Here is a 13,218-nt window from a genome sequence, read left to right as displayed (position 1 = left end):
GAGAGTCTACTGCTGTTCCGCAAGACCCACAACAGTAAGACTTAGACAACACTGGGGAAGCAAACCCATAGGGGACACTGCGGAGGCCACAACCTACCCTGCAGGGGAGGAATTACGTGGAAATGCACATATGGACTGGCTGTGGGCAGTACGCATATGGAGTCCCTGGGATGGCTCCAGCCTAGAGATAGGGGGAGATTCATCTGACAGGTGACAGCAGAACTGACTCTGCTAAGGGAAAGACATGGGCTCACCGAAGGGAGTTTGACCATGGACAATACACATATGGGACCACTCACGTGGAGGGGTCACAACATATGGCACCCAGCCAAACATCAACATCGGAGACGGACGTTTGGCCTGGCATCAGACGCTCCGCAATGTCCGAGCCGCAAGGGGAGGTGGAGGAGCTCGACAGGGTTTACCAAGCGGGGAACTCTACTTGAGCAATGGATACACGTATGCGGCCCAGGGGCCGGGAGTGGCATAGCTAGCCGACACTAGAACGGGTTCTTTGTGTTACCGGCTACTGGAAGCGAGTACACGGGAAGATACCGGTTCCACGCAAAGGCTATAGAATCTAGCGAACGTGTTGGGTGTCGCCCAGCCCGCAGCTCTACAGATATCTGTCAGCGAGGCACTGTGCGCCAGCGCCCAGGAAGAGGCAACTCCTCTAGTGGAGTGAGCTCTTAACCCGAGCGGGCAAGGCACGCCTTGGGACTGATAAGCCAAATCGATGGCGTCCACTATCCAGTGGGCCATCCTCTGCTTGGAGACAGCCTTTCCCTTCTGCTGGCCTCCGTAACAGACAAAGAGCTGATCTGAGGTCCTAAAGCTTCGCGTTCTATCCACGTACAGGCGCAGAGCGCAGATGGGACAGAGCAAAGCCAGGGCTGGGTCTGCCTCCTCCGAAGGCAGCGCTTGCAGGTTCACTACCTGATCTCTGAAGGGAGTGGTAGGAACCTTGGGCACATATCCAGGCCTGGGTCTCAGGATAACGTGAGAGTCACCGGGCCCGAATTCCAGGCACGATTCGTCGACCGAAAATGCATGCAGGGCCCCTACCCTCTTCACCGAGGCCAATGCAACCAGGAGGACGGTCTTAAGGGACAGTACTTTTAAATCTACTGACTGCAAAGGCTCGAAGGGATGACCCCGGAGAGATGTAAGTACCAGGGAGAGATGCCAAGAGAGTATAGAGAAAGGGCGAGGCGGATTCAGTCTCCTCGCCCCCCTCAGGAACCTGACGATCAGGTCGTGCTTCCCCAAAGACTTACCATCGACTGCATTGTGATGTGCGGCAATAGCGGCAACATACACCTTGAGGGTGGAAGGAGACAGCCTTCGCTCCAAGCCCTCTTGCAGGAAGGAAAGCACTGACCCGACCGAACATGATCGGGGGTCCTCTCGGTGAGAGGAACACCATTCGATGAACAGGTTCCACTTCAACGCATAGAGGTTCCTCGTAGAAGGAGCTCTAGCGGAAGTGATAGTGTCTACAACCGACTGGGAGAGATCACTTAGAACCTCCGCGTCCCGTCCAGGGACCAGACATGGAGTTTCCAGAGGTCGGGATGCGGGTGCCAGAGGGTGCCCCATCTCTGAGTCAGAAGGTCCTTCCTCAGAGGAATGGGCCAAGGAGGTGCTGTCGCAAGGAGCGTCAGTTCCGAAAACCAGGTCCGAGTGGACCGATACGTAGCCACAAGCAAGACCTGCTCCTCGTCCTCCCTGACTTTGCACAGGAGCTGTGCGAGAAGGCTCACTGGGGGAAACGCATATTTGGGGCAATTGATATGCCAATGCAGTTGGGGCCCCGTCCACAGACCCGACACTGCATGCCCATTGTACGTGGCTCCCCACCCGGTGGCAGAGGCATTTGTGGAGACCACAGCATGCCTGGACACTTGTTCGAGGGGAACTCCAGTCCGCAGGAACAAAAGGTCTGACCACTGATTGAGGGTACGACGGCGGCTCGGTGTCACAGGGACACGGAACGTACCGCGTTACCACGCCTATCTCGGGACCCGGCCGTGAAGCCAGTGCTGAAGCGGCCTCATATGAAGCAATCCAAGTGGCGTGACTGCGGCTGCGGATGCCATATGCCCCAGGAGCCTCTGAAAAAGTTTCAGTGGGGCCGCTGTCCTGCGCTTGAGCGAACTCAGGCAGTTCAACAATGACTGGACACGCTCCTCAGTGAGGCGTGCTGTCCAGGCGACCGAGTCCAGTTCCATACCGAGATAAGAGATCCTCTGCCCGGAGGCGAGTTTGCTCTTGTCCCAGTTGACCCGAAGACCCAACCGGCTGAGGTGAGCTAACACCAAGTCCCTGTGTTCGCACAACTGCTCTTGCGAGCTGGCCAGAATGAGCCAGTCGTCGAGGTAGTTGAGAATGCGAACGCCCTGTTCCTTGAGCGGAACAATGACCGCCTCCGCAACCTTGGTAAAGACATGGGGCGACGGCACACTGCCAGCCGCGCCCTCTTGGGACCTGGAGGATTCGGAAACAGCTCTTTTTGTGAAAAGGTGGGTACCGCTGGACTCCGGAGAGCCAGCGGTGGGACAACAGGACACACAAATTCCCCCTGGCCCTCCAGGGGAGGGGGAGATGCGGGCATCATCTCCTGATGAGCTGACATCCTCTTCTCCAGGTCGCCCGTCTCAGGACCGCTTCCTCATTCTCTTGCCACCTGGCTCGGCTGGGGTCTGAGCGGGCTGGGCGCCGTGTCCGCGACCGGCTCCCTGCTGTCTGGCGAGTGTAGGATGCTGCTTTGCAGACTTAGCAGGGGCGGAGGACAACGCAGCCTGACAGTCACACGCACAGAGGAACCGGCCCAAATCGCAAACCAAACGGCAAAAAACAATGCTGTGAAAACAGCAGTTGAGAGCTGTATAATAGCTCAAGGAAGCTCACGGCTTCGCTATAGGGCGCCTTAACACCAGCACTACCAAACAAAGGCTCTTCACAGGCTTGAGAAGTTCACTCTCAGTCAATAGCAGGAACACAACAGGTTGGCTCAGAAGCGAAAGACAGAGTGCGATTGCATTCGCTTCCCTATTTATACCCACCTGGTGGGGGCATACAAATATATATTTAAAAAACCATTAAAAAAAACAAGGGTTATACAAAAAACAATGAAAAACAAAAGATGACAAGACAAAGTGACACAAGAATGCATACACTATCATTATTGGTACAATAACATACAGACATTGATATATAGGAAAATACATGTATTTTCTTTAAACATTTCTTCATAATATTTTATAAATCTTAGCGATTTTTTTGTTATTTATATAATGAAGAGATTTGAGAAGTGATATTAATTCAGTTTTGAAATGGGGATAGGATGGAATATTATTTGCAAACTATTGTATATTATTAAAAAAAATTGCCATATAAAATAAAGAAATTAACAATGTACTCTAGGGGTCTATTATTGTCATCAATATAATAAAAAATAATGTCTTTTAGACTGAAAGAATGAGTAACATTGGCAGAATTGAATATATAGGAGCCAAGGTCGGACCAAAATTGCTTGGATACAAGGCAATCATAAAACAGATGTGCAGATGTCTCCTCTGCTAGTTTACAAAAAGCACATGAGCTGTCAGTGTCCAGATATTTAGAAATATTAGAGTTGACAGGATATTTTTTTTTTTTTAAATTTTGAAATGTATTTCTTTAGCTTTATTAGATATGCAGTTTCCTGGTACAAGCCATGCATTTTTCCAATCTATATATTTTACCAAAGATCTCCAATAGAACTTTCCTCTTGGAGAATTTTTTTTCTTGAATTGAAAGATCTGGCGTACATGTCTATTGGTACATTTCTTGTCCAAAAGATCAATTCCATCCAAGAACAAAGTAGATTTTATTGTGACTATTCTCCTTGGATTATATAGGGAGTGGCTTTTAACAAGATGAATTAACCCAGATGAGATTGCTTTAACCACTGTGTTAAACTCTTTTGGAGGAATCGGGAAATTGTGGTAAGTCATAAATTGCTCATAAGTAAAAAGGTTACCCGAGACATCAAATAAAGAGAATAACGTTATTATTTTGGAACCACCTGGGGAAAAATAAAGATTTATTTCATAACACTGTTTTATGAGGTGAAAAACTGTGAACATAAAAATTTGGACAAAGCAATAGGTAGCTTAGAAGGTAAATAATTACAGTTTAAAATAAAGGAAAGGCTACCAATTTTTCAAATATTTGGTTGGGGATAAAGTACCAAATCGATCTTGGATTGGCAATACATCTTTTAAGCCAATTTATTTTAAAGATATTTATCATGTCAGAAAAATCTAAAAAATCAATACCTCCTTCTGCTCTGCTGTTAGAGAGCGCCTCTTTTTTTAATTTATGAGACTTCTTTTTCCAAATGATATCTAAAAAAAATCTTACTGACTTCTTTGGCAATTTTGTTCTCAACAAATAAGGATAAAGATGGATATACAAAATGAGAGAGACCTTCTGCCTTTGATAGGAGGACTGCCAAATAACGACAGGTCCCGCTGTAGCCAGATATTAAGAATATTTTTAGATTTAATTATCCTTGCTGAAAAGTTTAAGTGTTGTCTTGCCAAAAGATTTTTAGTAATATAAATACCTAGGTATTTCACTGTAGTCTTAACAGGAATATTTTCTATGGAATCATAATTCAAATCCTGGACAGACATGATCTCATTTTGAGATTTTTTTAAACCAGAAGCACAAGAAAAATGGTTAATTAAATCTAAAGCCTTTGACACACATTTTTTCATCTTTTAAGAATAACGTGGTGTCGTCTGCTAACTGTGAGAGAATAAGACCTCGAGAGTGCATGGAATCTGCGTAATCCAACAAATTAGGAAAAATGAGCTGCTGCCAGATCTCGATCGCCGAAAATCACATTGTATTTGATACAAAACTATCTAGACTTAGCCAAATGGGGGGGAAAAAATCATAACTAAATCTATTTTCATAGTATTTCATTTTCTACATATAGAATTTTTTTATGAAAACTTGTCAAAACTTGTTTAAGACAGTCCTACTGTAACTAGGCCTATCAGAGGATGTTAATCGATAGTCTGTGCATTTGTTAAAAGTGATCAGTTTGCACAATTTCAACTTATTTTTTAAAGAATACTGATATTTTTATTTATAGCCTACTTATATTTATTATAATTACATTTTATTTTTTATTTATAATAGGCTGCTAATACTTATTATGTTACTTATTTTTAATTATTAGTTTAAAAAATACTTCTGGCATACATTTAAATTGACGCAATGGTGTTTTTTATTTGTCGTGTCTGATTTAGATCTGTGTCCTAAACTGACATGTTTAAAGGTAAAGTATGTCGTTTCTGTGACACTAGCGGCACCTAGCGGATTACAAAAATACTGAATATTTTGCAAACGCACCTTTCGCATGTCGCGCCTCCGTTGACTCATGGGGCTTTCACACAGGACGCGGTATCCCTTCAGATACAAAGCGAATTGCGCTACGCTGGCCAGAGCACAGTAGGCGGAGTTTTCCAAACTTGTAACGGGAGTTCTATACGTCTAGTCATTTGATTGTTGTTCCACCTTTCGGTCAGCAGCAAAGTATATGTCCCGTGCTAAGAAGCGAGCGATAGCACTAGCCCTGATTGTAAGAAGAAGAAAGAGAGCAGCTCTTGACAGTGTCTGTCATGTCTCCATGACACAGCTTTTCTCCCGATGTATGTATACGACCAGCAAACTTATATCGTATAGCTCTGGAAATTCCAACACAGACAATAGCTGTTCATCCATTTTGCTTTCCGATTGTTTGGGTGCCCCGTTGCTATTGGTCGCGCGGGTAATCGTCACAGAGCGCAGCGGCAAAAGTTGAACTATTTTGAACTTTGACCTCGTGTGCGCTTTGGTCAACGCAGCAACAAACCATCCTCGCGCGGCGCAAGCCATTGAAATAAATGGGTTTAATAGCGCAGCACATAACGCGTCCTGTGTGAAAGGGCCTTCAAACATCTCAGAAGCTCTTACAGGTGCTTGTGAAGACACGTCTCAACAGGTAAATGGGCTACTCTCAATGAAAGGTCCAACATATTAGAAATACTTTTCGCTGTGTTGCTATTTGTCATGAGCAAGCAAATGAGTAAACTAACACTGAGAACGCGAGCGTCTCGCATATTAGCTATAAACCCATTCAACGTAAGTTGTATCGGCCACATTTTTTTCATGACGCACCACCCAGCATACCCGGTTAAAAAAGTTACCACTCGCCACTGATATATATATATATATATATATATATATATATATATATATATATATATATATATATATATATATATATAGACGTTATATTGTCTATCCTGACGTTTTACCGGTTATTAGACACATTTAAATTTTAAGTTAACATTTAAGTTAAGATGAATGGGAACGATGTCAGATTCTTATTGATCAGATTGTTCAGATATCAGACAGTTCTCTGTAGCGAATTTCACACAAGCTAATATTACAAGATCATGTGACCTAACTCTCTCTTTCTTCTCACTTTGTTTCTCTGTCAGTCTCTATACCTTTTGAAAGAGCGTAACCTTAGAGAGCATCAAGTATAGGAAAGTAGCCTAATAATAAAATTGCGACACTTTCATTTGACCCTGGTTATCTAGTTAAGTTCAGTATTTTGTGGACTAAATCTGCTTAGAAATGAATCATTTATTCTTGTGATGGCAAATCTGAATTTTCAGCATCATTACTCCAGTCTTCAGTGTCACATGATCCTTCAGAAGTCATTCTAATATGATGATTTGATGCTCAAGACACATTTCTTATTATCAATGTTGAAAACAATTTTTCTGGTTAGTAGTCTGCAATTTCTTGAAAGATGAAACTTCAAAATGTGAATTTTATTTTTTATTGATTTGATTTGATAGGTCAGAAGCTAGGAACAGAACTGCACAATTTCTTGTCTAAATGAAGATCACCATTTTTGTCCCACTCTTGTGAAGGAATCACCACATTTACCCTAGCAAAATCAATGAAACTAGTTTGCATTCTGCACATATTTGTGATTGTGGAACTTAATGAAACTATATTAAACTGTTGGCCCTAAATGTAATTTCCTGCGCAAAACTGCTGAATTTGACCTCTGAGGCATTACAGAATGTGTTCAGGGTTATAATGGAATAGGTAATAATAATCATATGCGTCTGCTGCTCAATACGATGCCAGAATAGGAGAGGAAAATGTTTTCTCATCATTTTCCACATTAGTGAGATTTTAAATAATTTATCTTGCAGGGACTGTTGGGACATGTGAACTCACAGCAATATAGCTTTCTGAGAAATTAGTCTTCAGTGCTGCAGGATGCTGATGATGAGAAATTATATATTCTCATTCTTGTGTTTTCATACAGTATGTGTGTGATCAGCACATGAAACATGCAAGAATGGACTAAATATATGAACTAAATAAATAAAAAAACCTTTAAATGGATAAAAAGTTTATCTGGCCAGCCTGAGAAGGAAAAGTCGAAGCAGGTGGTACTGTATATATAATATAATCACAATGAATGACTGTCTGCGATGAATCAGTGATTCAGATGAGAGCAGCATTGAGCAGGTGGTTGGACCCCCTGCATCCATGAGATTCACAAGACTTTCTCTCATTCCTCCTTTTTTTTTATCACTCACGCACACATATGAACACGTGTCATAGTCACAAGACTTTTTGCCTCAACCTTTTGGAACAAATACATAACAAATCTCCTGGAAAAATAAGCAAAAAAACCATTCTAACAGAATTGGAGTTGGTTTATGTTACCCAGAATGCAGTGTGGCTGTTTGATTGTTCTTTAAATCACCTCCATATGACTGTTTAAGATAATATATATGGAAATACACTTCTGTTCAAAAGTTTGGGGTCAGTAAGATTTCCTTAATGTTTATTTGATCAAAAATACAGTAAAAACAGTAATGTATTCAAGTAATATTACAATTTAAAATAACTGTTTTCGATTTTTAATATATTTTAAAATGAAATTTATTCTTGTGATAGAAAATTTGAATTTTCAGCATATTAGAATGATTTCTGAAGGATCATGTGACACTGAAATACTCCAATTTTCAGTGTCACATGATCCTTCAGAAATCATTCTAATATGCTGATTTGGTGCTCAAGAAACATTTATTTTTATTTGATTTTTTTTCTTAATATTTTCATGGAAACTTTATGATGCATTTTTTTTTTTTTTCTGAACAACAACATTTACGGTGTCCTTGCCGAATAAAAGTATTAATTTAGTATTAATTTTGTAAAAAAAAAACTAAACAAAAAAAACATCTTGCAGACTTTTGAACGTGTGTATGTGGATTCGTAGGGATTTTGTGTGTGTGTGTGTAATAATTAAAATAATAAGATGGAACTTATAATGTTACGTACAGTAATTTTATGGCTTATATCCTGTCACTACAAGATCCTTGTTTTTCAGTTTATGACAGAAGATCGCAGGCGTGGTGTTTGCAGTTTTATTTTATTATTATAATTTTGCTCTTTTCAGGAAAAAACGGAGGAGGATAGATAAACAACCAAAACATACAGAGACCATTTGAAGGTAAAATCTCTCCCACACGTACATAGATATCAAACTTATTCATTTTATTCCTGCAGTGCACATGGCCTTTGGTGTTTTAACCATTACAAAATGGCTGTTTTCTCCTGCATATCAGACCGAGGTGATGCATTCAGTGGTGCTGGTGAGACAAACCCCACAGTCGCACCGGATGGCCACTGGATAGGTGTAGGACGGGTCCACATCTGCTGAGCAGTTCGGCAGCTGCACCGTCTCTAATCGAGTCTCGTTATAGGTGCACACGCGCTGATGCGACTCGATGAAGGGCGGGTCCAGGACAGGCTTCTGCAGTGATTGACAGGTGAGAAGAGGGTGTGTCAGAGTGATGTCATAATGAGGACTTTTCATTTGTGCACTGACTAATTTTTTAGATGGACTGTACACTTAAAAGCATCTTTAAAGTTTACTATTTAACGATATACTAATCTTTAAATTTTAAATAATGTCCCAAATGTCTGTTTTCAATCCAAACGCATTCACTGAAGTTGAAATTTGTCTCTGAAGGCACTTTTTCTTTCCTTTAAAAGTGAAACTGTGCAGTCCTGATCTCACCCTTAAAACTGGAGTGTTCTAATGTTGTCAGGTTGATTCAGTTATATAAGATTATATTTTGATGTTAAAAGTAGTTGATTTTGACATTTGACAGTGTATGTTGCTCATAAATTGTCACTCTCCTTCAGATCATTGTATCAATAAGAGCACTAATAATACTAATAATATTTATACATAATAATACTATGTAAAACATCTATCACAAAAATTGTTAAACCAAAAAAATACATTGAAAAACATTATAAAACATTAAAAACAACAATCAAAAATAAAGCCAGGCCTGACTGAGCAACCATTTTCCTTAATTTTCTGTTATTTTCCCCCTTTAATAAGCAATCAGCCCAAGAGGTTCCCGCCTCTCTCTTAAGAGCACTAAAGGAAAAGCTGTTCAATTTTTGTGATTATTTGGGTCAAAGTGAGTTCTGTTCTCAAAAAGTGCTTTCAACCACCCTATGTGTAAAAAGTAAACACAATCACAAACTCTAAACTAATATACTGTATAATCATTTTAAGTTTTCAAAATAAGTTTTTTTAAACCCTGCTGGCTGCTTCAATTTGTATTAAATACAAAATCACTTTGTCTATTATTTTTGCCACTGTGTAGTATATCTGTGGTTTTAATTTGATTAATTTGATCTATTAACCCTGGTAAATCATTTCAATGCATTACAATTCTTGTAATAAAGTATTTTCTCCTTGACAGTTTTATATAATCTTGATTAAGTATTCATCACATTGCAGGTGTTGCAAGAGCTCTTCTCTCTCGCTTTAGTAAATGTTGTTCACAGGCTAAATTAGTCTTACTTCCCAGGTCTCACAGCGTCCCCAGCAGGCATCAGTGGTGACGTGCAGCCCACCGCATCCCGGCTTACGGGCCAGAAAGGTAAATTCTCGAACTGCACAGCCGATGAAACGCTTCAAGTTGAGCACAGAAGCCTCAGTATGAGCTCCACAACACAGCCAAACAGCCAGTGTCACACAGCACAGGAGAGTCACTGGAGACAATCTACAACACACATACAGAGACAATAACAGGTCATGTGTCTCAGAAGAATGATTCAGTGTTCAATATTCTGTAGGTGCTCTTCCTAAAAACTCAAGCAATTACTCTTGATTAACGTAACACAGTATATAATTAGAGCTATTAATAATTTGAGTAGTAATGATACATGAAAACAGAACTGTTTTTCTTTTACTTATATGAAGGTCACATTAAAACTTTTGTAAAAATTTGTAGCATGCCTTCAGAATGTACACTGTCATTCAAAAAAAAAAAAAAGAAATTGAGAAATTAATACTTTTATTGATTGATTGATAGACAAAGACAATGTTATAATGTTACAAAAGATATCTATTTCAAATAAATGTTATTTTGAACTTTCTATTCATCAAAGAATCCTGAAAAATCCTGGCTTCCACAAAAATATTAAGCAGCCCATCTTTTTTCGACATTTATAAAAGTAATAAATGTTTCTTGAGCAAATCAGCATATTAGAATGATTTCTGATGGATCATGTGACACTGAAGACTTGATGCTAAAAATTCAGCTTTACCTTAAAATGATAACTTACATTTTAAAAGTATATTAAAATACAAAAGATATTTTAAATTGTAATAATATTTCAAAATATTACTAGTTTTATTGTATTTTTTATTAAATAAATTACATTAAAAAATCTTACCAACCCCAAAATTTTGAGAGGTGATGTATTACTATTTTACCCTTGAAAATCAGTCATAAAAATATTACATTTTTAAAACTATAAGATATGATGTTTCCATAAACCACTGTTAAAAAGTGTTTTGTAAGTTTCTCACCCTTGTGCTCCAGACCTCAAAGGAGCCATTGCTGTTTCCAGTGATTGTGGATCTCAGTGGTTAAAAGCGGGTGCCTAAATCACAGTAATTAATAAAATAAAAGTGTTTCTAAAACATATCTTACTTCTATATGTCTTAGGTTCAGCAAGGTCAACTATACCTGGATAGCAGATGTAGCAAAGCTGAACTCTCCAGAATCAATTTCACTTCCAGCCCTGAAGAACCTCTGACGCTGAACTTGCACAAATCTCTAATTTATTAGAAACGGTACTGCCAACCCCACCTAAAACACAAGGGGCTGTCTCTGTAGCGCCAACTGCATCCAGCAGTAATAAAGAGATGTCACATAAAACCAAAGAAAAACAGGGAAGGAGCCGATGTGTCCATGTGTGTGGAGGTTGATCCAGCCCCTCAGGCTCTGAAATCTCTGCACGTCTTACTTGCTAGTACTCGGGTACATCAGCCATACATCCATTAACTTAATGAAGAGGAAAGAACCTCTTTTTGTTCAAACTCATTCACATGGAAGAGAATGGGAAGCACCTTCATCCTCTAATCCATGTATTCATTTATTCATCCATCCATCTTGTGGGTTGTGGTTAGTCCTGGATCCAGAAAGAATAGGGAGGTGTCAGGACAGGTTATATGAGACGTCAGGCTCCAAACACTCAGAGTTTAGTCAGATACTTACCATGGCAACATGGTGGCAAAATCAAAGAAGCAATTTTCCTCAAAAAGAGGTCTTGACAACTTAGGGGTTAGGATGATAGTCAGTTCTTTATTGTATTTCTACATAATTAAAGTGTAAATAAAATGACATTGAAAATGTTTGGATTTCATGAGTGACAAACAGGCATATTAGACGGATAAACATTTGCTGCTAAATCAAACAAAAGTCTAAAGACAATAACATTAGGATTGATCTAAGTGGGGCCACTAAATTATAGGGGAAATTTGATGAATAATTCCAAACATTTAAAAAAGTTCATGATCATTTCCATTTTGACTATACTTTTGTAAAATTACTGACATACAAATTTTAGCATTTTGTGTAGAAAATAATAGTGAAGAAAGATTACATTAATGTAAGACCATCTTCAAGGAACGTTACACAACCTTTTCTAAAATGATGGCACAGTGGCTTCTAGTGGTCAATTTGGGAAGTTTCTGGTTATTTTCAGAAAACCTATAATATGATCTAATCACAAATCCCTTGAATAGTGTGATCATGCTGTCTCACAACATTTCCTTTAGTTCTGCATCAGTTTCTTCTGCACATTGCTTAATTATTGTCATTATTAAGGATCAATGTCATGTGTGCTGCATGTAGGCTATATGTACACTGATGGGAAAGTGTCGAGTTATACAGTGAGAATTAAATGTAAAATGTAGGCTACATGTAAATTATTATAAGAAAATGCAATCTCTTAAACATTTTTGTACCATATTTGTTATAACATAGGCTATGCAAATCTATAGTATTTTAAACAACCATATTTTGTCCTATATGCCTATTTGTTATGTGTAAATCTATAATAAAGTGATATATAATGACCTATAGTGCTTTTTCGACGTGCCCCTTGAAACTGATGTTGAAGGCCTAACGTTATTTGTAGTGTCTATCTGTTGGCAGTGCCATGTACTGTAGTTTAGGGACTTTAAGCAACAGCTGTTGATGGAACGGCAACGGCGACCGGAAGTACACTGTCAACTGCCGTAGCTAAAGAACGCAAAAATCGCAACAACAAAGAGGACGGCGTGGATCATTTAATCATTTGACATAATAAACAATACATTACATGTAAATAAAAGCAAGAGAATGATTGCTTTTGGCATTAAATGACATACAGATACAACTAAAATACCACATAACCATAGAACATAACATTTACTTATCTAATCTGTCACGTATTATCGACTACGGCAAATCGGTAGTAGACGGTTACAGTAGAACGTCGATAAGTAGCAGTTAAATTTGCGCCAGAATGCCATTGCCGTTGTATCAGCAGCTGCTGCTTAAAGACCTTCGTTCATCTTCAGAACACAAATTAAGATATTTTTGTTGAAATCCGATGGCAGTGAGGCCTGCATAGCCAGCAATGACATTTCCTCTCTCAAGATCCATTAATGTAATAAAAACATATTTAAATCAGTTCATGTGAGTACAGAGGTTCAATATTAATATTATAAAGCGACGAGAATATTTTTGGTGCGCCAAAAAAAAAATAATAATAATGACTTAG

General features: G+C 39.4%; 1 protein-coding gene and 1 long non-coding RNA gene across 2 annotated transcripts; one reads left to right on the top strand and one right to left on the bottom strand.

Annotated features, from left to right (window-relative positions):
* Positions 1-5,604: 5,604 nt before the first annotated feature.
* LOC127525586 (uncharacterized) lies at positions 5,605-8,671 on the top strand. The gene is made up of 2 exons (XR_007933376.1): positions 5,605-5,708; positions 8,534-8,671. It is a non-coding gene; the product is annotated as an uncharacterized LOC127525586 (long non-coding RNA).
* gphb5 (glycoprotein hormone subunit beta 5) lies at positions 8,488-11,408 on the bottom strand. Its single transcript, XM_051918232.1, has 4 exons — positions 11,136-11,408; positions 10,976-11,049; positions 9,962-10,163; positions 8,488-8,890 (listed from the first exon to the last, which is right to left on the bottom strand). Exons 2-4 carry the CDS (start codon positions 11,002-11,004, stop codon positions 8,699-8,701), a joined length of 423 nt encoding a protein of 140 aa, XP_051774192.1. The 5' UTR covers positions 11,005-11,049; positions 11,136-11,408; the 3' UTR covers positions 8,488-8,698.
* Between the last annotated feature and the right edge of the window lie 1,810 nt (positions 11,409-13,218).

This window comes from Ctenopharyngodon idella, chromosome 13 (genome assembly GCF_019924925.1).
Source record: "Ctenopharyngodon idella isolate HZGC_01 chromosome 13, HZGC01, whole genome shotgun sequence".
Classification (NCBI taxonomy): Eukaryota; Metazoa; Chordata; class Actinopteri; order Cypriniformes; family Xenocyprididae; genus Ctenopharyngodon; species Ctenopharyngodon idella.
Note: the sequence above shows the minus strand (reverse complement) of the source record. Positions and strands in the feature narration are given on the sequence as shown.